Source organism: Macrotis lagotis, chromosome 1 (assembly GCF_037893015.1).
Source record: "Macrotis lagotis isolate mMagLag1 chromosome 1, bilby.v1.9.chrom.fasta, whole genome shotgun sequence".
NCBI lineage: Eukaryota > Metazoa > Chordata > Mammalia > Peramelemorphia > Peramelidae > Macrotis > Macrotis lagotis.
This window is the reverse complement of record NC_133658.1, coordinates 443,641,596-443,666,453: the sequence shown is the minus strand read 5'-3', so window position 1 is coordinate 443,666,453 and position 24,858 is coordinate 443,641,596. Positions and strand designations below refer to the sequence as shown.

General features: G+C 36.3%; 2 protein-coding genes across 5 annotated transcripts in view; one reads left to right on the top strand and one right to left on the bottom strand.

The window, feature by feature from the left end:
• SRP54 (signal recognition particle 54) overlaps positions 1 to 6,341 on the bottom strand; it is a 65,009-nt gene extending 58,668 nt beyond the window's left edge. For 2 of the 4 annotated variants that reach the window (XM_074213365.1, XM_074213369.1), the window contains exon 1: positions 5,743 to 5,957. The gene's annotated coding sequence lies outside the window, so the exon portion shown is untranslated. The other 2 variants (XM_074213366.1, XM_074213368.1) reach the window with 2 other exon arrangements.
• LOC141506531 (uncharacterized) overlaps positions 5,988 to 24,858 on the top strand; it is a 41,181-nt gene continuing 22,310 nt past the window's right edge. The window contains exons 1-3 of the mRNA XM_074213370.1: positions 5,988 to 6,550; positions 12,300 to 12,421; positions 17,923 to 18,061. Coding sequence (XP_074069471.1) covers positions 6,454 to 6,550; positions 12,300 to 12,421; positions 17,923 to 18,061 — 358 coding nt within the window. The 5' untranslated portion in view covers positions 5,988 to 6,453. The remainder of the gene's footprint in view (positions 6,551 to 12,299; positions 12,422 to 17,922; positions 18,062 to 24,858) is intronic.

Here is a 24,858-nt window from a genome sequence, read left to right as displayed (position 1 = left end):
GCAATAAAATTGATCATATCCTTTGACCCAGCAATTCCAATACTATATATATATATACATATATATGCATATATGTATATATATATATATATACATAAAATGGGAAAATTTCCACATATTCCATAATATTCATGGAAGCTCTTTTTGTAGTGGCAAAGAATTAAAAATTGAGGGGATGCCCATCATTTGGGGAATGGTTGAACAAGTTATAGTATATGAATGTTATGGAGTACTATTATTCTATAAGAAACCAAGCACAAACAAATTACAGGAACTGATGCTGAGTAAAGGGAGCAGAATGAAGAAAACATTGTTTACTTAACAACAACATTGTGAGCTGATGGATGCAGCTCCTCCCAGTAGTCCAGAGAGCCAGGAAAACCCTAGGAGACTGGCTATGGACAATGCCATCCCCTTCCACAAAAGAAAACAAAAAACCTATGGAACTCTAAATGAAAACTACATTTACTTTTTAAATATTTATCTTATAGATCATAAAAAAGTTAAAAACATCACTTGTACAAAAATATTCATAGCAGTTCTGTTTGTGGTGGCAAAGAATTGGAAATCAAGGGGATGTCCATCAATTGGGGAATGGCTGAACAAACTGTGGTATATGTTATGTTATGGAACATCATTGTTCTATTAGAAATTAGGAGGAATGGAATTTCAGAGAAACTTGGAAAAACTTGCATCAGTTGATGCTGAGAGAGAGGAGGAGAACCAGAATAACATTATACACCCTAACAGCAACATGAGGGATGATGATCAACCTTAATGGATTTGATCATTTCATCAGTGCAATAATTAGGGATAATTTTAGTTTATCTGTGATGGAGAATACCATCTGTATCCAGAGAAGGAACTGTGGAGTTTAAAAAAAGACCAAAGATTATTACCTTCAATCTTTAAAAAAAAAAGTTGTCTTAGGTACTACATAGTTTTGCTATGTAGTGATATGTTTTTTCTCTCAACACATTCAATTTTGATCAATGCATAGCATGGAAACAATGTAAAGATTATCACATTGCCTTCTGTGGGGGGAAGGGGGGAAGGAAGGGAAAAAAATTGTAAAATTCAAAAACCTTACCAAAAAATGATTGGTAGAAACCACTACTGTAAATAACTGGAAAACAAATGAAATATTTATTTTAAAATTTTCTCTTATGAATTTCTTTCCTAAATCATGGTTTTCTTTCTTTTCTCTTAATCCTAATTCCTCATACAGAAAATGACTAATCTGTAAACATATTAAACATAATTATGTATGTACAATATTCACCAGGCTCTTCACTACTGAGGGGATGGGAAAGGGAAGGTGGAAGGAAATTATGAAACTTAAAAATAAGCATATACATGTTGATGAATGTTGAAAAACTTTTATAACATGCAATTGGAAAAATAAATTAGCAATTAAAAAATGATTCAAAATAATTCCAAAGGAATCATGATGAAAAATTCCATTCACTTCCAGAGAGAAGACTGGTGAATTCTGAGTGCAGATTTTTCACTATCTTTATGTTTCTTGCTTTTTTATTTCTTTATCAAGCTATCCTTTCATTTATTTGCAGTATATCTAATATGAAAACATATTTTTGATGAATATATGATTTTTTGATATATTACAAGTCTTCTGAAGAGGTAGGAGGAAGGGAAAAATTTTGAAACGCAAAATAAAATTTTAAAAACTTAATGATAATAATAACACTTAGAATAACTTTTGACTGAGAAGGGATCTAAGGATTTCATCAGATTGCCAAAAGGGTCAGAGGTTTTTTTTTTTTAAAACCTCAGTAGATAGTCCATAGGCTGAAAATATTTTTTTCCTTCAGAGAAAAACCAGTTCTTCCTCAAAATTTAGAAGCATAAATGTTAAAAGTTAGAAGAGACTTTAGAAATATAAAAATAATCTGGTCTGATCCCAATTATTTTAAAGAGAAAGAAAATAAATCTCAGGCTATATATTATCACTCATGTTATTAAAAATAAAATATTACAAATCTTCTGAATTCAAATTTGATGGTGATAAGTGGTTCAGCTTGTTTGGGGAAGAGTCTCATCCCTCTCGCCAGTTTCTCTTTTTCTTTTTGCCTCAACTTAGACCACAGCCTTTTCTACTAGTAAGACTGTACAGGGTAGTAATACATTGAGTACTAAAGCTGAAACCAATAAAGACTTGGATGACTGCTAGCTATGTGACCCTGGCAAATCACTTGCTTCTCTTGGCCCAATGTTCCTCATCTGTAAAATGGGGGGGGGGGGGGGGGGGGGGGGGGGGGAGAACTACAGTAGATAACCTCTGAGTTCTTTTCTAGACCTAAATCTATGCTGGGGAATGGGAATGGAATTATGATTCAGCAGAATGTCTAAATACAAGGATGAGATAATTCATTGAGTCTTTTGTCTTACAGTCCAAAGATTGAAAAAAAAATCTAAGAACCCCTGTTCTACATCAAATTATGGAATTAATATAGTACTCATAACGGACCACACTTAATATATTAATATATTACATTATATATAACAGACCATACTAATAAAACCAGAAAAACTTTTTATTCTCTTCCTCAAAGTACCAAAAAACTTCTATAACTACTGAGATAAAAAGACTATATAATTACTAGTCTCTAAAAGGTGGGGCTATAAGAAGTAACCTCACATTGCAATAATGTGGCACTTAACCAAAACTCATGTGTTAACTCTGCAGTTCAGCTGACAATCATTGGTTGAGCACCATATTTGGAGCATATGAAAAAGAAATCTGCTAAAATATGGATGTCAACTTGGAGATTAATTAAGATCTAGTTTTAAAAAGCTAGTGAACAATTGAAGATGTTACTGTTCAAGACACACAAGGACGAAAAATAAAGTATTGAAGAATGGAGAAAAATACAAAGGAAAAACAAGCATCTGTTGCCTACTGCTATTCTCTGTATTTCAGTGGGTACCAAATCCTATCATTGTGAATATTCTCTCCAGGGATACTACCTAAAACCCATCAATGTTTTATTATACATACTGTATAATTCTTGAATATCCTTCATAAAGAATATCTGAAGTATTCTTCTAGATCTCTTAGCCTTCTGTAATTACTAGTCTATTGTATATAACTTTTGACATATGACTTGATTATTTCCTTTACTAAATCATTTCTGAGATAAGCTTTTTGTCACTTCTTATGTTCAAATCTTCATTGGGTAATACATCACAGCCTGTAAATTTTATTGTCACCATATTTCTTTCCATTCCGTTTTTAAACTATATACCACTGGGGCAGCTAGGTGGTGCAGTGGCTAGAGCACCAGCCCTGGAGTCAGGAGTACCTGAGTTCAAATCCAGCCTCAGACACTTAATAATGACCTAGCTGTGTGGCCTTGGGCAAGCCACTTAACCCCATTGACTTGCAAAATCATAATAATAATATAAAATTTTAAAAAGCTAAAAAAATAAAATGTATACCATTGGCAATTTTGATTCTTTGGTGACTCTCGTGCTATGATTTGCAGATATATATATATATATATATATATATATATATATATAAAACTTCAAAAGAAGAATACTAATGCTTAAAAAAGGAGGGGAAAGGGGAGTTTGAGTCAAGGAATTACTTAGAACAACAGACCAAATAAACCCCAAAGATTCAAAGACCCATCCAACAGAGATTTGTATTTCACACAGGCCCCTACCCAAAGTGCAAAGAAAAATCTTCAGAAATTATTAAGTGCCATCCAACCTATTCCCTTTTTCCTTTATAATTTAAGACTTAGCTTATTGTCTAACTGTGACTCCTGTTCAGCATACATATTCTCTCAAAATATAGTGCCTAATTTAACTGTAACTGTATGCCACAGTGGAGAATAATAATATTCATTGTCAATTATTTTTCCTATTTCAAAAATTCTTCCATGTTCTCAAGCTATTGTCCTATTACAGCCAAACTCCTTAGGGAAAAGTGGCTATACTCATTACTTATTTCCATGTTTATGACACTCATATATCCAACTTCTTTCCCATATTCAGACAGCATCATTTAAATTCTGGCCTTCACCTCTTACCTAAATTATTACAACAGTCCTAATTTTTTGTCCACTCCAATCCATCCTCCACATAGTTGACAAAATGATTTTACTTAAGCACAGGCCTGGTTGTGTCATTCTCTTCTGTAAACTTCAGTGGCTACTTTTTTAGCTTTTTTTTTTTAAAGTTTTTGCAAGGCAATAGGGTTAAGTGACTTACCAAAGGTAAGTTACAGCTAGATAACTATTAAGTGTCTAAGGCTGCATTTGAACTCAGGTCCTCCTGACTCCAGATTAGTGCTCTATCCATTGTGCCACCTAGCTGCCCCTTCTTTCCATTATTTTAAAAAATTGAGTTCTTTCTCATCCTTCTCAACTGATTTCACACAAACTCTCCACATGTTCCAATCAAACTACCCTACTAGTTGCTTGCCATTTTCCATCTCCTGTCTATGACTTTGCAGAGGTTGTCTTCCTTCTCACCTCTACCTCCAGAATTCCTATCTGTTTTCAAGGATCCTTCAAGAGGCCTTTCCCACAGTAGTTACTGTTTTCCAATCTCTCTAGAATGTAGGTCTTTTCTATCTACTTAATGTGAGCAACTTATAAGGGCAGGAGAACCATTTTTGGTCCTTGTACCCCTCAGGACCTAGCCTAAGTAGGTCCTTAATAAATATTTGTTAAATGTACCAGTGATTGTTCATTTTCTTTCAGTGATTACGAATAAATGATAAAACATTTACTATGTGTTCATAATAGAAAAACTTCTAAAAAACGGACGGGCTTCGATTTAAAGGAATTTATATTTTAACAGGGAAACACAACACAGAAAGGAAATCCGTGATCAAGAGCAGAAGTTTTGTGTTGGGGTGCTGGGGAAAAAAAGTACTAGCAAATTAGCAAACAGAAGGTAAGATCGCCAAGGTGCATGGTTAAAATAGGATGTGTGTGAACCTGAAGCTGGTCTGGTGTCTAGGGTCAGTTATCAGCACTGTTTCTGTGACAACCTATTGCTCTCTGATTACACCCAGAATCCCTATGATTACGAGTCATTACAAGTCTAGACCAAAACTCCCTTTAAAAATCTCCTTCGCTCTTATCTATTCATGCCAGTCCCATTCCTTTGACAATCCCATTTCACTCTTAAATTAGTATTCCTCCTGAAACACAAATTTAGTTTTCAATGTACCTTGTAAATTAGTATTCCTCCTGAAACACAAATTTAGTTTTCAATGTACCTTGTAAATTAGTATTCCTCCTGAAACACAAATTTAGTTTTCAATGTACCTTGTAAATTAGTATTCCTCCTGAAACACAAATTTAGTTTTCAATGTACCTTGTAAATTAGTATTCCTCCTGAAACACAAATTTAGTTTTCAATGTACCTTGTAAATTAGTATTCCTCCTGAAACACAAATTTAGTTTTCAATGTACCTTGTTTCCTCTCCTCCCCTCACCCTCTGGAACTGTCAACTCCTTAAAAGCAGGAACTATTTCAGATTATATCTTTCTACTGTCAATGCCTAGCACAGTACCTAATTATGTAGTGGGTGCTTAATAAATGCTAGTTGGTTGAATGACTGACGGATGCTGAGTTCCAGCTTTCATACTTCCATCCCCTATAGCGTCTCTATTCAAGCCCAGGATAGTGGACGCCGAAGACCCACCGTATTCCCAGATCTCCTTTCACAGTGAACAAAAGAATGGGGAGAAGGGCACTGACCTGGGCAGACAGTGTTAACGCCACAGCCTCCGCTCCGCCGGGGAAGAGATACTCGGAAAGAGGAACGTGTGCCGAAACACGACAATGCGCGCCCGACTTCTTGGCGACGAATATGGGAACGGGCCCCTGCTCACTCTGATTAGAACCCACACAGAGAACCAGCTGGAACCCCAACAACCAGCACACAAGCTTCCGGCTAACGAAGAAACGTCATCACTCACCGTAACCCCGCTTCCGGCAGAGGGTTTACTTCCGCTGCCGGGGCAACACCGCCTCTTCCTTCCATCCCCCTCTTTTGGGCAAAAGTGATGGAAGAGAACTGGATTGTTTACCTTCCGTGGAGGGATCTGGATCGTTTTTCCGAATTCTAAAGATGATAGCTGTCTTTTTCCAAAAAAATGGGAGACTTGCGAAGAATTCACCAAATGTCAGAAGACGACGAAGGCGCAAAACCCCGAAACCTCTTGAAAGAAAGAAAAAAATATTGAAAAGACAGTTTAAGGCCCCCTAGGACCTAACACATTTTCACGGGTAGTGGCTGAGGTCACCAGGGCAGAGATTCTGGGGCCTCCAGGAAACCTAGTAGCCGAGGGGCGGGGTTCCGGCGGTGACGACATCTAGGCCCCGCCTCTTCCCTCCTCTCTCTGCCACGTGCTCTCTCTACCTGCCCCGCTTCCCATTCAAACTTAGGTGAACCGTCCGGCTTTTAGGATGGATTTGTGCTCTGCTCAGCGGTCCGTGCTGGAGCTCCTCGGAGCCGTGACTCCTGGGGACCTTCCTGCGCTTCTAGAGTGGATGCGAACCACACGTAAGAGGACGTACTCGAGGGGCTGGATCCTGGGATTATGAGCGGTCTGCCCATTAGGAAGCCTCAGATAAAGCGAGACCCTGGAGGGCCCTGATGGCACATCTCGGACGCCCTTCCTCTTCCGCGCGGGGAGATGGGCTTTGCCAGCCGGGGCCCGCGCATGGCAGGAGTCCCAAGCCCGACTCTTGGAAAAATGCTCCAGATTCAGTTTGTAGCCTTTCTCGATTCCATTGGATGACTTCCTTGTGCCCCCCCCCATACTTTCATAATGCATTACTTTAATATTTTATGCAAAAAAAGTTTATCATCAGTGTGAATAAAAGGAGCTGGCAAAAAGTGCAGAGGAGAGAAGGTACTGGCTTGGCACGATGAGTTGAGGCAATGTGGAGAGGGAGTTGAGTGGAGAGTTTAGTAAATAACTTGGAAAAATGTTTGGAGACTGGAGGAGTAAAAAGTCGAAGTTGATGTTGGAGAGATTACTTTTGCCAGTAGAGGTTAGAGAAGGATTCGTGTATAAGTGGGGCCCAAAATTGAACCGTGTTTTGGCAAGGAAGAGGGGGATCTTTCTCTAAGAGATTGTGTGCCAAAAACTCTGGCAGTTCCAAAAAGGAAATTGGTCAGTAGTCTATAGAATGTAAAAAGATAGATTATGCAAATAGATAAATCTTTAATGTGTGTGAGACTGAAAGAGTTCTCTGAAATAGAACTGGAAAAATTGGTTGGAACTGCTTTATGTACATTATTTCTATTTATCCTTGTAAAAACCTGTTAACTGTAGAGTTTTCTTTACTCCCATTTTAACAGATGAGAAACCTAAGATTAATTGACTTGCCAGGGGTCATGAGGTAGTAAAGCTAGGGACAGAATTGTAGCAATATGAAGTATTTAATCTAGAATTTAGTGAATAACATGACAGGAGCTCCTTTTAAAAGCTATCCAGTCCAGGGGCAACTAGGAGGCAGAGTGGATAGAGCATAGCCCCTGGAGTCAGGAGGACCTAAGTTCAAATGTGGCCTCAGAGGCTTGATAATTGCCTGGCTGTGTGACCTCGGGCAACTCGCTTAACCCCATTGCCTTAAATAAAAATTTTTAAAAAGTGATCCAGTCCAGAAACTTCTCAGTCAATTATCCAGCCTCAATGTGTGAAGATTTTAGCAATTAATTGGTGGAGGGGAGGTGAGGTGGGGGAGGACTGTGTTACAAGTGAGTAGAGAAGGTGGTGAAGAAAGGAGGATAAATAAAAGAGGATTCCAAGATGTCAATCTGGGAAGATAGAAGTGGCCTTATCCCTTACCAGAGCTAATTCCTCCACTTGTTCAAGTAATCCCATTCCATCCCTTTGTGTCATCCCCACTCTTTTCTTCTTTTTTGATTTTTGCAAGACATTGGAGTTGTGACTTGCCCAAGGTCACACAGCAAGGTAATTATTAAGCATCTGAGGTCACATTTGAACTCAGATCCTCCTGACTCCAGGGCCAGTGCTCTATCCATGTACCACCAGGCTGCCCCCCCATCCCCTCTCTACCAGCTCATTTTGGACTGCCTACAAACATGCTGATGTCTCCCCCATCTTCAAAAAAAAAAAATCATTGAGCCTTCTGTCCCTAGTAACTTTAGTGTTCTGCCTTTTGTAGCTAAACTTTTTGAAAAGGCTGTTTACAATAGGTGTGTCCACTTTTTCTTCTCTTACTCTTCTTAACCTCTTGCAGACTACCAAAAAGTCTCTCATTTGTGGAATCCAGTGGTCTTTTCTCAGTCTTCATTCTCCTTGACCTCTCCATAGCATTTGACACTGTTAATCTGTCTCTTTCTATGTTTTCAGGACAGCATTCTCTCCTAGTTCTCCTCCTCCTGACTGCTACTTCTCTGTTTCCTTCACTCAATACTCTTCCAGATTGTCCCCTCTAAACATAGATATCCCTTTAGGTTCTATCCTGGGCTAGATTTGAACTCTGTTTTCTGACCCAGTGCTCTATCCAATGATAATAACTACCTGCTTCAAAAAAGCTTTATACAGGATAAACAGGAAATAATCAGTGGAGTAAAGGCAGACTCCTTGAAGAAAATGGAATTTTAGTTGAATTTTTTAAAAAGTCAGGAAGTAGAGATGAGAAGAAAAAGCATTCCATACATGGGTGAAAGTCAAAGGACATGACTTAGAGACAGGAGAATCATGAATCAAACAAATTTAATTTCAGAGTTAGGGAAATGTCTTGAAAGCAAGAAGGGAGCTAGTAACATGTGCTAGGTCCTCTAGTGAGGCAGCAGGGTTGAACCTTGATTTTTGGCTTGCCAGAGTCAGTAGTGAGGCTTGGCAGCAAGAATAAGGCAAGGTTATCTGGTGACAAAAAGTCTATTCATAGCAGGACATTATGTCCAGGCTTGTTTGTACTTGATTGAGCTCAAGTACCATCAGTTCCAGAAGATTAGAGCAAAGGATTGTTGTTGCTTGCTGGGCCTTAGCTTTGGAAAACAAGGTGTCTCCTAATAGTAGCTTGGCAAGTGGGATCATCTTGATACTCTCTTCTCTGTTTTCATGTTTGGTTTTCCTCTTACCTCAAACTATTCCTTCTTAGATTAACTTGATGGATATTCATCCCAAGTTACAACCACTAACCCCAGGTGTCCCAAAGGGTCAACATGGGCCCTCTTCTCCCTCTATATTGTTTCACTTGGTAATTAATCACCTCTCATATATTTAATTAGCCTCTCTGTTAAGAAGATTTTCAAATCTACTTATCTTAACTTCCAGTCTCATATCTTTAACTGCATGTCCAATAAATACTCATAATATCCAAAACTGATAATATCCAAAATCTTTGTCTTCAAACTTCCATATTACTAAAGACATCACTATCTCTTGCCAGACATCAAGATTCACAAGCTAAACTTTTGTGCTCAAATTCTCATTCCACTTCTCATTCTTTTCTTTGACACTTTCACCACCTTCGTGATGTCATCTCATACTTGAACTATTGCAATAGCCTGTTGGTTCATCTTCCTACCACAAGTCCTCTTTTCCATTCTATCCTACTGTCCAATGATCTAAAGTGAAGCTCTGACTATATTACCCTACTACTCAAATTCCAGAGTCTTTGTATTACCTCAGGATCAGATATAAAATCCTCTGATTGTCGTTCAAAGCCATTCATAATCTACCACCACCACCTTTCCAGAATTCTTATACTTTACACCTTACCTTTCCAACCACCATCTACTCTATGATTTCAGTGATATTGATCTCCTTCCTGTTCCTTAAACAAGGCATTCTATCTTCTTACTCAGGGCATCTTGAGTAGCTGCTTTAAAGTCTGGAACACTCTTCTTAGTTCCATTTCCTGGCCAACTTGGCTTCCTTCAAATCACAGCTAAATCTTACCCTATAGGAAGCTTTATGTCCACAGACTCTCAACATCCTTTGAGTGGAGGAAAACAGACTAGAATAAGAACAGTAGAGAGAAACTAATTTTACCCTAGAAAAAGCCTTTTATTAAAAAAAAATTGTAGGATAATCAGGGTTAAATGACTTGCCCAAGGTCACACAGCTAGTATCAAGTGTCAAGGGTGACATTTAAACTCGTGTCCTCCTGATTCCAGGCTAGTGTGCCACCTAGCAGCCCCCCCCCCAAAAAACATTTTATTGTTATTAAATAATGTTCCCCTGATGAAAATGGGGAGATGGAGAGGAGAATGGGTACAAAAGCCCAGAATGACTTTCCCTGGGAGTTGAGTGTGGGGGGGGGTGGAAGAGTTGTAAATGGCCACCTTAAAAAATAGCCTTCTGTAAGCAGTGGTTGTACTTTCTAGTATTACATTAACTCTAGTATGGTATAGTAATTATGTGACCCTAGGCAAATTCTTAATTTGACCTTTCTATGCCTCAGTTTCTTTATCTGTAAAATGAAAACTTTCTCTCAATGGCCTTTAAAGTTCATTTCCAGGCTAGTAGAAGGATGATATAAACCCTGAGGAAGTATACATTAGGAATGTGATCATAATGAGGATTAGACTTCATGAAAATCTTTCAAAATCTCCTTATTGTCTTTCTGTAGGTAGCATGGGTAAGTAATAACTAATCCAATACAACTACCTCAGATTCCATTTATCCTGGACAAATGTTAAATTAGCTTCTTTAAAAATGATAAATTTAAGGGGATTAAGTGGATAGAGCACCGGCTCTGGAGTCAGGAGTGCATTAGCTCAAATCCTGCTTCAGACACTTAATAATTGCCTAACTGTGTGACCCTGAACAAGTCACTTAACCCCATTGCCTTAAATTTAAAAAAAAAATACAAATTTAATTATTTTCCCTGAAGTAGGAGCATGGTATTAGACTCTTAATATTATATATTGATCTATTGGCAATGCTGTGCCAGAATGGGAGTCAAAACAGCCTAAATCTGAATCCAGTCTTTGACTTGTGAGGTCATGTCACCTCTGGGCCTTAGTTTCTACCTATAACACCTGGTTGAACTGTGCAGCAAAGCAACATAATTAGTGTATTGTAGCAAATAATAATAAACATGTATATAGAGCTTAAGGTTTATAAAACCTTACATATATATATTAATTCATTTCATCCTTAGGAATAATACCTCTACTATTCCTATATTACATATAAGGAAATTGAGACTGAGAGAGATTAAATGACTTAGTCCGTTTCACACAGTTACTTAAATGTCTTAAGTGGGATTTGAACTTAACTCTTTAGGAGAATAACTGGAGACTTCATCCTTATACAATTTGTGCCAGCTAGCCCCTTATTATTTAGTCTATGAAAATCTTTAAGTAGTTAAGGATGACTTTAAGTTGATAGCATCTGTAACCTACCTTGAAGCTTGAATGCCATATTGAAGAGAAAAATAATAATCTCTGACTAGGAGTAGATTTGTTGATGATCATATATATATGATGATCATATATATCCATTTCACTGACCAAAACAAAGAGGGGAAGAATTCCATCTCATTGACTTAGAGATAGTCTCCTATGCCAAATATTAAACTAATATAAATGGGCATTGAAAGCATGCAAACTGAACTATGGGCCTTATGCAAACTGTTAACCACTGAAGTAAATGTTCAAGATACCTCTTTCTCTCTGCAACTAATAGAATAAAGCAAGATAAGGGAATTGGTTTGTTCCGCCCTCACTGTTGTCCTGAATGGTGCAGAGTTCTTTTGGTTGAATGAACCTACATTTTACTACTATATTTGGAATGCTAAAAGCCAGTGTAACTGATAAGACCTAAATTCTTGTGTACTTTTTCTCAAATATCTTCATTAAATCATTTAAACTTTTGCTGCATGTGCCAAGTAGTTTCTCTCCCTTGGACCCAGGAAAGAACCTATTCGTTTGAATTGATAGACTTCTTAACCATTTCTCAGTTCTGTCTTCAAAGGAGTTTTATCATCTGTCCATTCTTACCAGAAAGAAAGTAATGGAAATACTGCATCCAGTCTACCAAAATACCTTTGGTAGTTGATGTTTTAATTTAATAATGCTGAATTAGTTTAAGTATGATGTGGCCAATAGAATTATGTGTTTTTATGTTTTTTAAGTGCTAAAGTAACTTGGGATTTTGTAAAAGTATTTTAAAGATGTAAGTCTTCCTCCTCATACTGGAAGGTGAAGATACTGAAATAAAAAAGTTTATAGGTGGCATTATTTTCAGATGAAAGATAAAGAATGATAACCATTAATCCAGTTATCCCTGCAAATTAAAAGTGATATTTCTACTTTTTTTTAGGAGATTTTGATGACTTCAATCACGATAATAATGACATCATATTAAAAAATATTGCAGAAGATCTTCGGAATTGCTTACCCCTAGAAACCATGCTTCCCTCGGAGCAAGTAGCCATTCAAAAAGTAAATTTTTGTGTACTTCAGTTGTTATTTAAGGAGTGGTGGGATCAGTTTAATGGAAGCCATATGTTTAAAAGCATAGTTTCTGTTTTATAGCATAGAACCATAGACTTAGAACTGGAAAGGACCTTGGACATAATCTGTTTCTCAACCCTTCATTTTACAAAATAGGAAGATAAGACCCAAAAAAGTTTGAGTGACTTGCTTAAGTATTTAAACCCACTTCCTCTAGTTATTGCACTATCCTGCTTTTCATTTATAATTATCAACAGATATTTATTAATTGTCTTTACCAACAATTTCTCTTTCATCCACAGTGCCTCCAAAATAGCTACCTGAGACTGAGATCTTCCTTTTTTTATAGAAGATAGAATTTTTTTTAATTTTATTTTATTGCTGTGAGAGTAATCATAAACCCCCCTCCCCCCCCAAAAAAAGATGAGAAACCTCAAGAATAGTGAGAGAGTTAAAAAAAAGTGTACTTCAGTCTGTGTTCAGTTTCCAATGGCTCTGTCTCTAGGATAACCATCAGAGAAGTTGCTTCAAAATTTTTCCCACAGTTGCTATCACTAGCTGTATTTCCCTCCACTCTATTCCTCCCCACTTTCATCTATTCCATTCTCTCTCTTCTTTCATCCTGTCTCTGTTCAGAAGTGTGTTGTATCTGAGTACCCTCTCCCATGTTCTTCCTTCTCTTCTATCATCTACTCCCCCTGTTCTTGCCCCTTATCCCATCCCTTTCCTCTCATTTTTCTCTAGGGTAAGATAGATTTCTCTGCCCTATTAAGTGTGTATGTTATTTCCTCTCTGAGCCATTTCTGATGAGAATGAAGACTCACTCATCCCTCCCTCACCTTCCCCCATTCCACTCCCATGTAAAAGCTTTTTCTTGACTCTTATGTGATATCTTAGCCCCTTCTTCCTCTCCTTTCTTTTCCTCCCAGGACTTTTCTTTTATCGCCCACTGACTCCATCTTTTTACTATATTATGCCATTATATTCAGCTCCTTCCTGTGTTCCTTCTTATTGCTCTTATAAATGATAGAGTTCATATGAGTTATCAGTATCTTCTTCCCATGAAAGAATACAAACAGTTCAACATCATTAAGTTCCTCATAATTAGTCCTCCCATCCACCCCCCTCTATGGCTCCCTTGAGTCCTGTATTTGGAGATCAAACTTTCTGTCCAACTCAGGTTGTGTTTAGTAGGAAAGTTTGAAAGTTCCCTGCTTCATTAAAAGTCTATCTTTTCCCCTGAATTTTGCTGTGTAGTTGATTCTCGGTTGTAAACCAAGATCTTTTGTCTTCTGAAATAGCATTTTCCAAGCCCTAGGAGCCCTTAGTGTAGATGCTGCCAGATCCTCTGTAATCCTGACTAGAGAGCCATGGTAGTTGAATTGCTTTTTTTCTGGCAGCTTTTTTTTTTTTCTCTTTGACTTGTGAGTTTTGGAGTTTGGTTATAATATTCCTGGAAGTTTTTTCTTTGAGGATCTCTTTTAGGTGGTGATCAGTGAATTCCCTCAATTTCTATTTTATCTTCTATTACTAGGAACTCAGGGAAATTTTGCTGTGTTTCTTGAAAAATGAAGTCTAGGTTCTTTTCCTGGTAGTGACTTTCGGGTAGCCTAATAATTTTAAAATTATCTCTCTTCCATCTGTTTTCAAGGTTAGTTGTTTTTTCCAAATGAGATATCACATTTTCTTCTAATTTTTGGATTTTTTGGTATAATTGTATTTCTTTCTGAGTTCTCACAAAGTCATCAGCTTCCTTTAGTTCCATTCTGGATTTGATTGAGTTATTTTCTTCAGAGAGCTTTTTTTATTTCCTTTTCCAGCTGGCCAGTTCTGCTCTTTAAGGCATTCTTCTCCTCATTTGCCTTTTGCATTGCTTTTTCCATTTGACCTAAATTGGTTTTTAATGTTATTTTCTTTGATTTTTTTTTTTTTGTATTTCACCAAGTTGCTGGCTTGGTTTTTCATGATTTATCTGCATCGCTCTCATTTCTCCTCCCAATTTTTCCTCTGCTTCCCTTAATTGCTTTTTTTTTTGAGTTCATCCATAGCCTGAGCCCATTTTCTATTTCTCTTGGAGGTTTTGGATATAGAAGCTTCGATTGTTTTTGTTTATCTGAATGTATTTTGATCCTCCATGGGACCAAAGAAATTTTCTATGGTCAGATTCTTCTTCTTCTGTTTTTTTTGCTCATTTCCTCAGCCTATGACTGATTTATGGCACTTCCAAGGCTTTGGGAGGTTTGGGGGACAACCCACAGGGACCTTGATTTCTTCAAAATCTGCTCTCTTGCTGTGTTCAGGCCTTCCCCTCTGTCCTGGAGCTGTGAGGAGGGTCCCTGCTCAGCTATGGTGTTGTTATGGGGGCCCAGACTGTAACCTTGTTCTGAGTGTGGGCAAACAGCTGAGTCCTGCCCCAGGGAGAGCAGAGAGATGTCTTCAGTCTTCCCTGACATCCTTACCATCTATGGACTGAGAACTCTGGACATCCCAGGTGGCTCTGCAGGGCTGCTCTGAGGCTGGCTGGTGCTCTGCTCTGTACTCACTCTGGTGTGGCAGAGTTCTCTTACCACCCCTTCCAGCTGTCCCTAATGATCCCTGAGCCAAGAAGTCTGGAAACCACCCCCTCTGCCATGAACCCAGACATCCAACCTGATTGTACTGCAGCTGTGGCTGCGCTGCAGCTTTTTCCAACCCCTGGTCCCAGTAGAACAGACCTTTCCTGTGGAACCTGTAAGTTGTCTTAGACTGGGAAATTGTATCACTCAGTCTTTCTGTGGGTTCTGCCCCTCTAAATTTTGGCCAGAGTCACAATTTGATGGCTTTTCAAGTTTTGGGGGGGAATGAGTTTCTGGGAATTCCTGCCTTCATACTGCCATCTTGGCTCTGCCCTGAAGATCTGAAATCTTTCTTTGAGCTAATTCTACCTAGTCAGTCTTCTCTTTTCCTGCCTTTTAAAACATCACTTCAGTGATACTCCACTAGAACTTTCCTGACTAGATCCATTGCTCTTTTTCTCTCACACTCTTATTGCAAATTTTGTTCTGTGCAATAAACTTCTGACTTTTCTTCATTTCTTCTCATTCATCACTATTTCTCCTTTTGCTGTGATGAAGATTGTTGGAGAGGAGCCCTTTTCCTCTCCAAGACTAAGCCTTCAACCCATGGTCCCATATTCTTCTGTCTTCTTCAGTACATTGTCCCTATAATAATCCTTTGGCTACTAATCTTCATTCTCTTCCTTTCTCTGTGTTCTTTTGCTGCTGTACATAAACTCTTCCAAGTCTGCTCCAACCTTGAAAATCCTCATTACATAATACCATCCCTACTAGGTATCATCCTATATCTCTCTTTCCTTACTTGCAGTCTGGCTTCCAACTCATCCATCAACTGCAACTGCTCTTTCTAAAAGTAACAGTATTCTCTTAATTATCAATTCTAATGACTTCTCAGTCCTCATTCTATTGGACCTCTCTGCAACATTTTATTTACTTCTTAGGACTTCAGTCCCCAAAAGTGAAAAAAATCACAGATCCTTCAGTTATTTAAATAATTTACAAAGCATTTTCTTCATAACAGCTCTATGAAGTAGATAATGCAAGTATTATTTCAATTTTACCGGTGGAAAAAATTTGAGACTTAGAGAGTTCAACTGACTTGGCTATGCTCATATAGCTAATAACTGTCAGAGCCAAGATTTAAACTTAGTATTAATAACATTCATATCATATATTCTTTATTCCTTGTGCTCCAAGATATAATATTGTTTTAGAGGAATAGAGGAAGGCTTAGAATTCCTGGTGTTTTCCTATCTATCTGAGTTAACAAGTTTTGTTATATTTCATTTTATACAACTATTACCAGATCATGATGATGATGATGATGATGATGTTTTTCCTTCATTCTTGAAGAAGACCATGGCATGAGAGATTGAGATACCATGTCAAACAAGTAAATTCAATTTGAGTAAAGGAGTGCCTTTCTAAGTCATCAACTTCATTTTTTCCTCTGGAGCCATCTGAGTCCAGTGGCTAGCTATAAACCAGGACAGCTGGGAGATGGCTCTTAAGTGACTTGCCCAAGACTAAGGCCAAGCTAGTAAGTGTCACGTGTCTGAGGCCAGATTTTTGAATTCAGGTCCTCTAGCTGCAATTAAATTGACCATGGATCACTTTGTGACTTGAAATGCGGTGAAAGAAGTCAGAAATTCAGGGTTCTGTACCAAGATCCTTGACCATTTGTATGAGAGTCAGTAACAGGTAATTAGTCACTCACTGCCAGAGTTTTGACACAGAAGGAGAATGACTGTCAGTGAAAGTAAACCACAGATTTGAAATCAAGGTTGTAGCATCTTTCTTCAGATTTTCTTTTATATTTGCTTCAGAGTAGTTGGCAGGGAGCAGTAGTGTTCAGAAAGATGAAGGAAAATGAGGAAGTTGCTTTAAAAGGAACAGATAGCAGGGAGAGATAATGTCTGCAGCTTAATCTTCAAATATACTGAATGTTGTAAACCTGGAATATGAGTTAGATCTGAAGGTACAGTAGCAGTGAGATCTGTAGCTTGGTATTTTTTATTAGCTCTCTGATATCTCTTAATATGTTAGATGCTAAAGGGGAAATCTCCTTCCACTTAATCACCAAATATTTATTAAGTGACTACTATCACCAGCACTGAGAATACAAAGAGGCAGAAGGCAACTTCTTTCCTCAAGGAATTCACAGTCTAATGGGGAAGGTAATAAACAAATATATACAAATAAGACAATTAGGAAACAAGAAAGGCAAAACAATAGCCAGTAATCATTTTGTACACTTACTATATATTCCTTCAGATATCTTTGAAGGATCAAACTAGTCAATAATGTCTTAATACAGAGTGAAAGCATTTGATAGTACTAATTTAGACTTTAAATTATATCATTAATTTTACTAGCCTTTAATCATAATATATGCCATTATATGAGATGAGGAAAGTCTTTCTTTATTCAATTACCCAGGATTGATAAGAAACAGCTGATCATAGACAAACTGTTTAAATAATATGTGAATTTTACTTTTAAAGAAAAAAGAGACAAATATTTTCAGCTATGTGCCCATCATTGTAACTAAGCACTTTACAATTATTGTCCCATTTAATGCTTATAACAACTGTTGGTTTTTGATCCCCATTTTACAAATGAAGAAGCTAGGGCAAATAAGAGTTAAGTGACCTTCCTAAGAATGAACAACTGATACTTCTATGAGGCTAGATTTGAACTTTGGTCTTCCTGACTCTGGGCCCAGTACCTGTGTCACATAGCTGCCTCCATACTTTTAAGTATTACTAATAGAGATTAAAATTTGCTAATTTTTATTATACATAAAAGTAAAAAGTTCCTTTTGTAGTATCTTTGGGAAAAATAGCTATAAGTATGAATAAATAGAACATTTTTCAAGAATTATTTTGAAATTAAAATATATTTCTTTGTACTTTGTTTTTCTAACCACTCCAGATAAAGCAACAACCAGAGCCCATAATTCATATTGATGCGTTCCTTTATGATGATGACTTTATTGATTCCTTGTGTGAGAAAGGAAAAATGAGTAGAAACTACTGCTTGGAGTGTGGGTCACACCAGACTGCACCTTTGGGTAGGTAGACACTGAAATACACAAACTATGTTGTTATAATGCTCATTCATTCTTCTTATGTTGTGTGTGTCTCTGTGACTGTGTGTTTATGCTGATCCATATCACATTTAAATTTTGAAAAAGGAATGATCTAACTGATGGCACATTGGCTAGAGTGCTGGCCCTGGCATCAGTAGTACCTGAGTTCAAATTTGGCCTCAGACACCAAAAAATTACCTAGCTATGTGACCTTGGACAAATCACTTAACTCCAATGCCTTGCAAAAATCACAAGGAGTGATCCAATGAGAACAACCTTCTCTCTTTCATTGATTCTTCTTTGATCTATAAACATTATAAGAAAAAATTAGGAAAAGGTAAAGATCTAAGAGAAAAAAGTTGAAAAGAGAATTAATGACTTGGAAAAAGAAGTATAAAACTTTATGAGGAAAGAAAAAACTCCTTGAAAATTAGAATTGACCAAGTTGAAGGCAATGACTCCTTGAAATACCGAAAAGTAATAAAACCAAATCTAAAAAACTGGAAAAATTAAAAGAAAATATGAAATACCACAATTGACTTGGAAATTAGATTGAAGAGAGATAATTTAAGAATAGTTTAAGGGGCGGCTAGGTGGCGTAGTGGATAAAGCACTGGCCCTGGAGTCAGGGGTACCTGGGTTCAAATCTGGTCTCAGACACTTAATAATTACCTAGCTGTGTGGCCTTGTGCAAGCCACTTGACCCCGTTTGCCTTGCAAAAACCTAAAAAAAAAATAGTTTAGGAACCTGAAAGCCTTGAATGAATAGACTCACTGAGGTAACCTAGAAGCAGAGGGCAAATTAGACATTGAAAGAACTCATCAAACTGGGAAAAGCAAAACAAAATGAAAACTTTCAGGAATATTTTAACCAACATTCATATCTCCAAGTCAAAATAAAAATACTGTAAGAATCCAGGAAAAAAAGAATTCACATGCAAAGGAGTCAAGCTCAGAATCACACACAATTTAGCCCCCACCACTCTAAAAGTGACGAGTATAAAATATGATATTACAGTAGTAAAAGATCAAGACTTCCAACCAAAATTTAGCTAATTGATAAACCTGCTAGAATTTTTTGTGTTATTATTCATTTGTTCAAGTCGATGCGTAATAGGTAAGTTGCTCTGGTTGTTCTTTGATGGAGGGAGTTCTTTCTTACATTGTGAGAACCTCAACATAGAATAGGTTACAGGTTCAGATAATAATAATTATGACAAAAGCAGACCCAATAATTATAGTGATAAAGTTATCTGAACCATTTCTAATAACCTATATTCTTTGTTTGGACTTTTAAAATATTTTACTTATTTCAATAAAAATTTCCCAATTACATTAAATTATTCTTTAACAGTTATTTTTAGGGGTCTTTTAAGTTGGCAGAGTCAGCAACTCAGCTGAAATCACCTCAAATCTTCCTTTAAACAAATTTAAAACAATACCTCAAATAAGATATTGTAGGCCAGAACCAAAAAAGTCAAAATGAGATATTTTTTTCCAGCCTAAGACTGCTCAAGAAGTTGGCAAGAGAGGTCTGTGATACCAGGGTGAAGATCACCCAGATGTCCTTCTATTCTCCATTATCTGTTCAAGTTCGTGTATGTAATTTTCATGACACTATCCATCTCATTGCCTGCCTTACCATTCTTTTGCCTTCAATCTTTTCCAACATCAGGTTCTTTTCCAATGACTTCCATCTCTTTATTACATGTCCAAAGTTTTTCACCCTTCATTATTTGACTTCTAGTGAATAGCCTGAATTAATCTCTTTATATATTGACTGATTTGATCTTTTTGCAGAAATCTTCAGCATCATGATTCAAAAGTATTGATTCTGCAGTGCCCAACTTTCCCTGTAATCAACTCTCATAGCCATACATTGCTATTGTGAAAAATCATAGTTTTCTATACAGTTCACTATACAGACCTTTCTCAGCAAGGTGATGTCTCTGCTTTTTAGTATGTTGTTCAGACTTACCATAGCTTTCCTTCCAGGGAACAAACATCTTTCGATTTCTTGGCTGCAGTCATACCTAATTACATACCTAATTTTCAGCATTCATTTTTTGTGAGATTTTGAGTTCCATGTTTTTCTCCCTTCCCTCCTCTCAAGACAACAAGTAACCTTATATAGATTATATACCTACAATCATGTTAAGCATGTTTCCAAATTAGTAATCTTGTGAAAGAAGAAAAATCCGTGAGAAAGAAAAAACAAAAACCATTTTAAAAAGTGAAAATGATATGCTTTAGTTTTGCTTTCAGAGTTCTCTCTGAATGGGAATGGCATTTTCCATCACAAGTCTTTTGGAATTGTCTTTGGACACTATTACTGTTGAGAATAACTAAGTCTTATCATAGTCAATCATCACACAGTTCGTGTTGTGTCTAACTTTCTCCTATTCTGCTCACTTCACTCAAAATCAATTCATACAAGTCTTTCCAGACTTTTCTGAAGTCCGACCATCCATGACTTCTTACAGAACTTCATCATATTCATATATTACAACTTGTTCTGCTGTTCCCCATTTGTTAGGCCTCACAAAAAAAAGGACTTCTGTAAATGTTTTTGTACATGTTTGTCCCATGCTCTTTTTTATAATCTCTTTGGAATGCAGACCCAGTAGTGGTATTGCTAGATCTAAATTTTATAACTCCTTGGGCACAGTTCCAAATTGCTATCCAGAATGACTGGATTAATTCACAACTCCACCAGTAGCATATTAGTGTCCCAGTTTTCCTACATCCTTTCCAACATGTATTATTTTATTTTTCTGTCATATTAGCCAATCTGATAAAATAATCATAATTGTTTGAATTTGCATTTCTCTAATCAGTTAGTCATTTAGAGCATTTTTTTTCAAAAGGCTATAGGTAGCTTTAATTTCTTTCTCTGAAAATTACCTGTTTATATCTTTTCACCTTTTATTAATTGGGAAATGATTTGTATTCTTATAAATTTGACTCAATTCTCCATATATTTTAGAAATTTAGAAATTCATTATCAGAAACACAGGCTATAAAAATTGTTCTGCAGCTTTCTAGTTTCCTTCTAATCTTAATTGCATTCAAGTCAGTTTTGATACTGTCTTCTTTCACCCTCATCTGGAGACTTCTTAATTCCTCTTCACTTTCTTGCCAATCAGTTTTTCCACGTTTGATTCTGTTCCTTCTTGACCATCATGCAAATTCCTTAGGATAATCTAGAAATGATATCCCCTAGAGAACTTGCCATATTTTGTTGTGATCCACATAGTCAAAGGCTTATATAGGGTAGTTGGTGAAGTAAAAGTGGATGGTTTTTCAGTAATTTGGTCTCAAATTCCTCTCTTGTTCCTCTGGTAATTCTCAGTTTATATATCGCTGAAGTATGAAATGAGGGCAGTTGTGTAACTCTATAGGGGAGGAATTGGATCTATAACAAAAAAGAGGCTTGCTAAGTATTTCTGATGCAAAATCTCGAACTGAAAAGAAAATTTGACAAACAGGAGTCAAGGGAAGCATAAAAAAATAAACATGAGTAAGCAATTAAACTGTTATTATTATGGGGATAATAATACAGCTGTATAGTAGATAGATAAAGCACCAGACCTGAAGTTAAGAAAATGAATTCAAATCCAGAACTGAAATTATAAAAACCTGAGTTCTAATCCTGCCTCAAATACTTACTAGTTGTAAAGTGTTTAGCACAGTGCCTGGCACATAGCTATTCTTATATTTCTCATTATGTATTTGCCCAGTACCCTATCATCACTATTAGTCATTTTGATGATCTCAAAAGAAAAATGAAAAGAATGTAAAAATGATTTCCCTTGGTAAATGAGGAAAAGGAGAGTAAGAATACCAAAAATTTCTCACATAAATGTATTTCATAAGAAGTTTATATATCAAGATTATGGAAACTCACTCTCATCTGAACTAGTGAAAGGAGGGAAGAATACATATACACTAAGATAAAGTAAAACAACTTAATCAACTAGAAAATAAGAAGAAAGTAGTTAAGGGGAAAGGGAGTAAGAGGATAAATTAAGGAAGACATTAGTCAGAAGAAAAAAAAACTCTTAAAGAGGGTACAAGGAAAAAAAGAAAAGTATAAAAGAATGGGACTGAGGGAATTATAAATGTGAATGGGAAGGGCTCTTCCATAAAACTGAGAGGATAGCAAAATGGAGTGGTGAATAAAATTGTCCTACCTACAGTAAAAAACTGAGGCAGACCTCTGAATCAATAGCATTTCATTAAAGGGTTCAAGGTATAATCCAATAAAGTACACTGCAAATCTTCCTCCTGAACTGAGATCCCCCTCTCCTTCCAGTATTCTGCCCCAATATTACATAAAACCATTTTATTGATTGACATATGACATTTAGGCTAGAATAAGCAAATTATAATGTCAGCAGCGTCAGAAATTGAATGAGACAAAAATGCCTTCACTAAATAGGCGATTGTGAGATGAATGGACTTCTTGATTAGGCAAGAGGAGATGGTAGGGGTTATACATAGTGACTAGGTGACTTCATAAGGCATCTGCTTGGTCCCAAGATACAAAAAAAAATTGATAGTTGAGTCAACTCTTCCACACTGGGTTTTATCACCAAGGCAAGGAAAAACAAGGGTAGTGCAAGCCATCTTACCATCTGTACTTCACAAACATGGGACCTAATATATAAAACTTATAATCATCACATTGATAATGATTTGAATTTGAGTAAGGGTCCTTACTCATTAAATCAACTCAGATTAAAACAACTCCAAGGTACCACTCACACCTATCAGATTGGCTAATATGATAGAAAAGGGAAATGATAAATGTTGGAGGGGATGTTTACAAACTGGACCATGATTGGCTAATAATTGGAATCTAGAATCCAACAATATGATGTTATAAGAAACAGAAAGATAACCATAATTTAAAATAAAGGGAAGGAAGGAGGGAAAAAAATCTGTTAAGACTTTATGTTAAAGTAAAAAAAAAGGCAGAGGTGACAGTTATGATCTTGGATAAAGAATGTAAAAATAGCCCTATTTAAAAGAGATAGGAAAATAAATTTTGCTGAAATGATTATAGATAATGAATTTATCAGGACTAGATAGTAATTTTTTGTTTTGTTTTGCAAGACAAAGGGTATAAATGGCTTGCCCAAGGTCACAGAACTAAGTAGGCATTAAGTATCAGTGGTCAAATTTGAACTTGGGTCCTCCTGACTCCAAGGCCGGTGCTCTATTCACTATACCACCTAGCTGTCCCAGCATCTAATTTATATAGATATAAATATTTTATTTGTTTTCCAATTATATACAATAGTAGTTTCTATCTATCATTTTTTGTTGTTTTGAATTTTACAATTTTTTCCCTTCCTTCCCCCTTCCCCTCCCCACAGAAGGCAATCTGATAATCTTTACATGATGCGCATTGATAAAAATTGAGTATGTTGAGAGGAAAAACATCCTTGAGGAAGAAATAAAATATTAAACATAGCAAAATTATGTAGTACATAAGGAAGCTTTTAATTGAAGGTAATAATCTTTGATCTTTGTTTAAATTCCACAATTCTTTCTTTGGATACAGATGGTATTCTCCATCACAGATACCCTAAAATTGTCCCTGATTATTGCACTGATAGAATGAGCATGTCCATGTTGCTATTAGGGTATACAATGTTCTTCTCGTTCTACTCATCTTGCTTAGCATCAGTATGTGCAAGTCTTTCCTAACTTCTCTGAAATTCCATTCCCTCCTGATTTCTAATAGAACATATTCCACAATTTGTTTAGCCATTCCCCAATTGATGGACATCCCCTCAATTTCCAATTTTTTGCTACCACAAGTAGAACTGCTATGAATATTTTTGTATAAATAATGTTTTTACCCTTTCTCATGATCTCTTCAGGGTATAGCCCCAGTAGTGGTCTTGCTGGATCAAAGGGTGTACATTTTCATTGCCCTTTTTGGGTATAATTCCAAATTGCTACCACCAACAATCCAGTACCTAATTTTTAGAAGAAAATTTAAATGACTTATAGAGAGAAATGGATAGTTCACCCCTCACAGACCTAGAAAAATCTGACCAAAAATATAAAGAAAGAAGTTTATGGACTTGAATAGAATTTTAGCAAAGTAAAGATGAATCTGTGGATAATATTCTGAAGAGGAATAAAATGGGGTATACCTATTTCTTGTCTCTGCAAGCCATGTTCACAAAAATTGACTGTGGATTAAGTTGTAAAAATTTCACAGAAATGAACAAGTAGTAAATATATCTTTCTTAAATTTTAATGCAATACAGATTGTTTTCAATTAAAAGCTTTTGAAGGAAAGTTCAAAAATTAATTAGACTAGATAGCTTAATCCTAAAGAATAGATGGGTACAAGAATAAATCACAGCTACATTTAATTTTATTAAAGATAATGACAATAGTAGGACAACTTGCCAAAGTTTATGGGATGTTACAATGGCAGTATTTAGGAAAATGTTTATATCTATAAATATTTTCATCAATAAAAGAAAGTACAGACTAAGAAATTGTATGTGCAGTTAAAAAACTAAAAAGTAAGCAAATAAAAAGATTTCAATTAAATATTAAAATTTAAAATGAAAGAAGAGAGTAACAAAATTAAAAGTTAAGTCATTTGTGCTCATAAAATTGGTAGATATTTTTTATTTTTTAAAAAACAGTAATAAAGTAGAAAAGCCATTGACTAACTTGATTACAAGGAAAATCAAATTGAATATATCAGGAATGAAAAGATTAATTCACATCTAATGAAGAAATAAAAG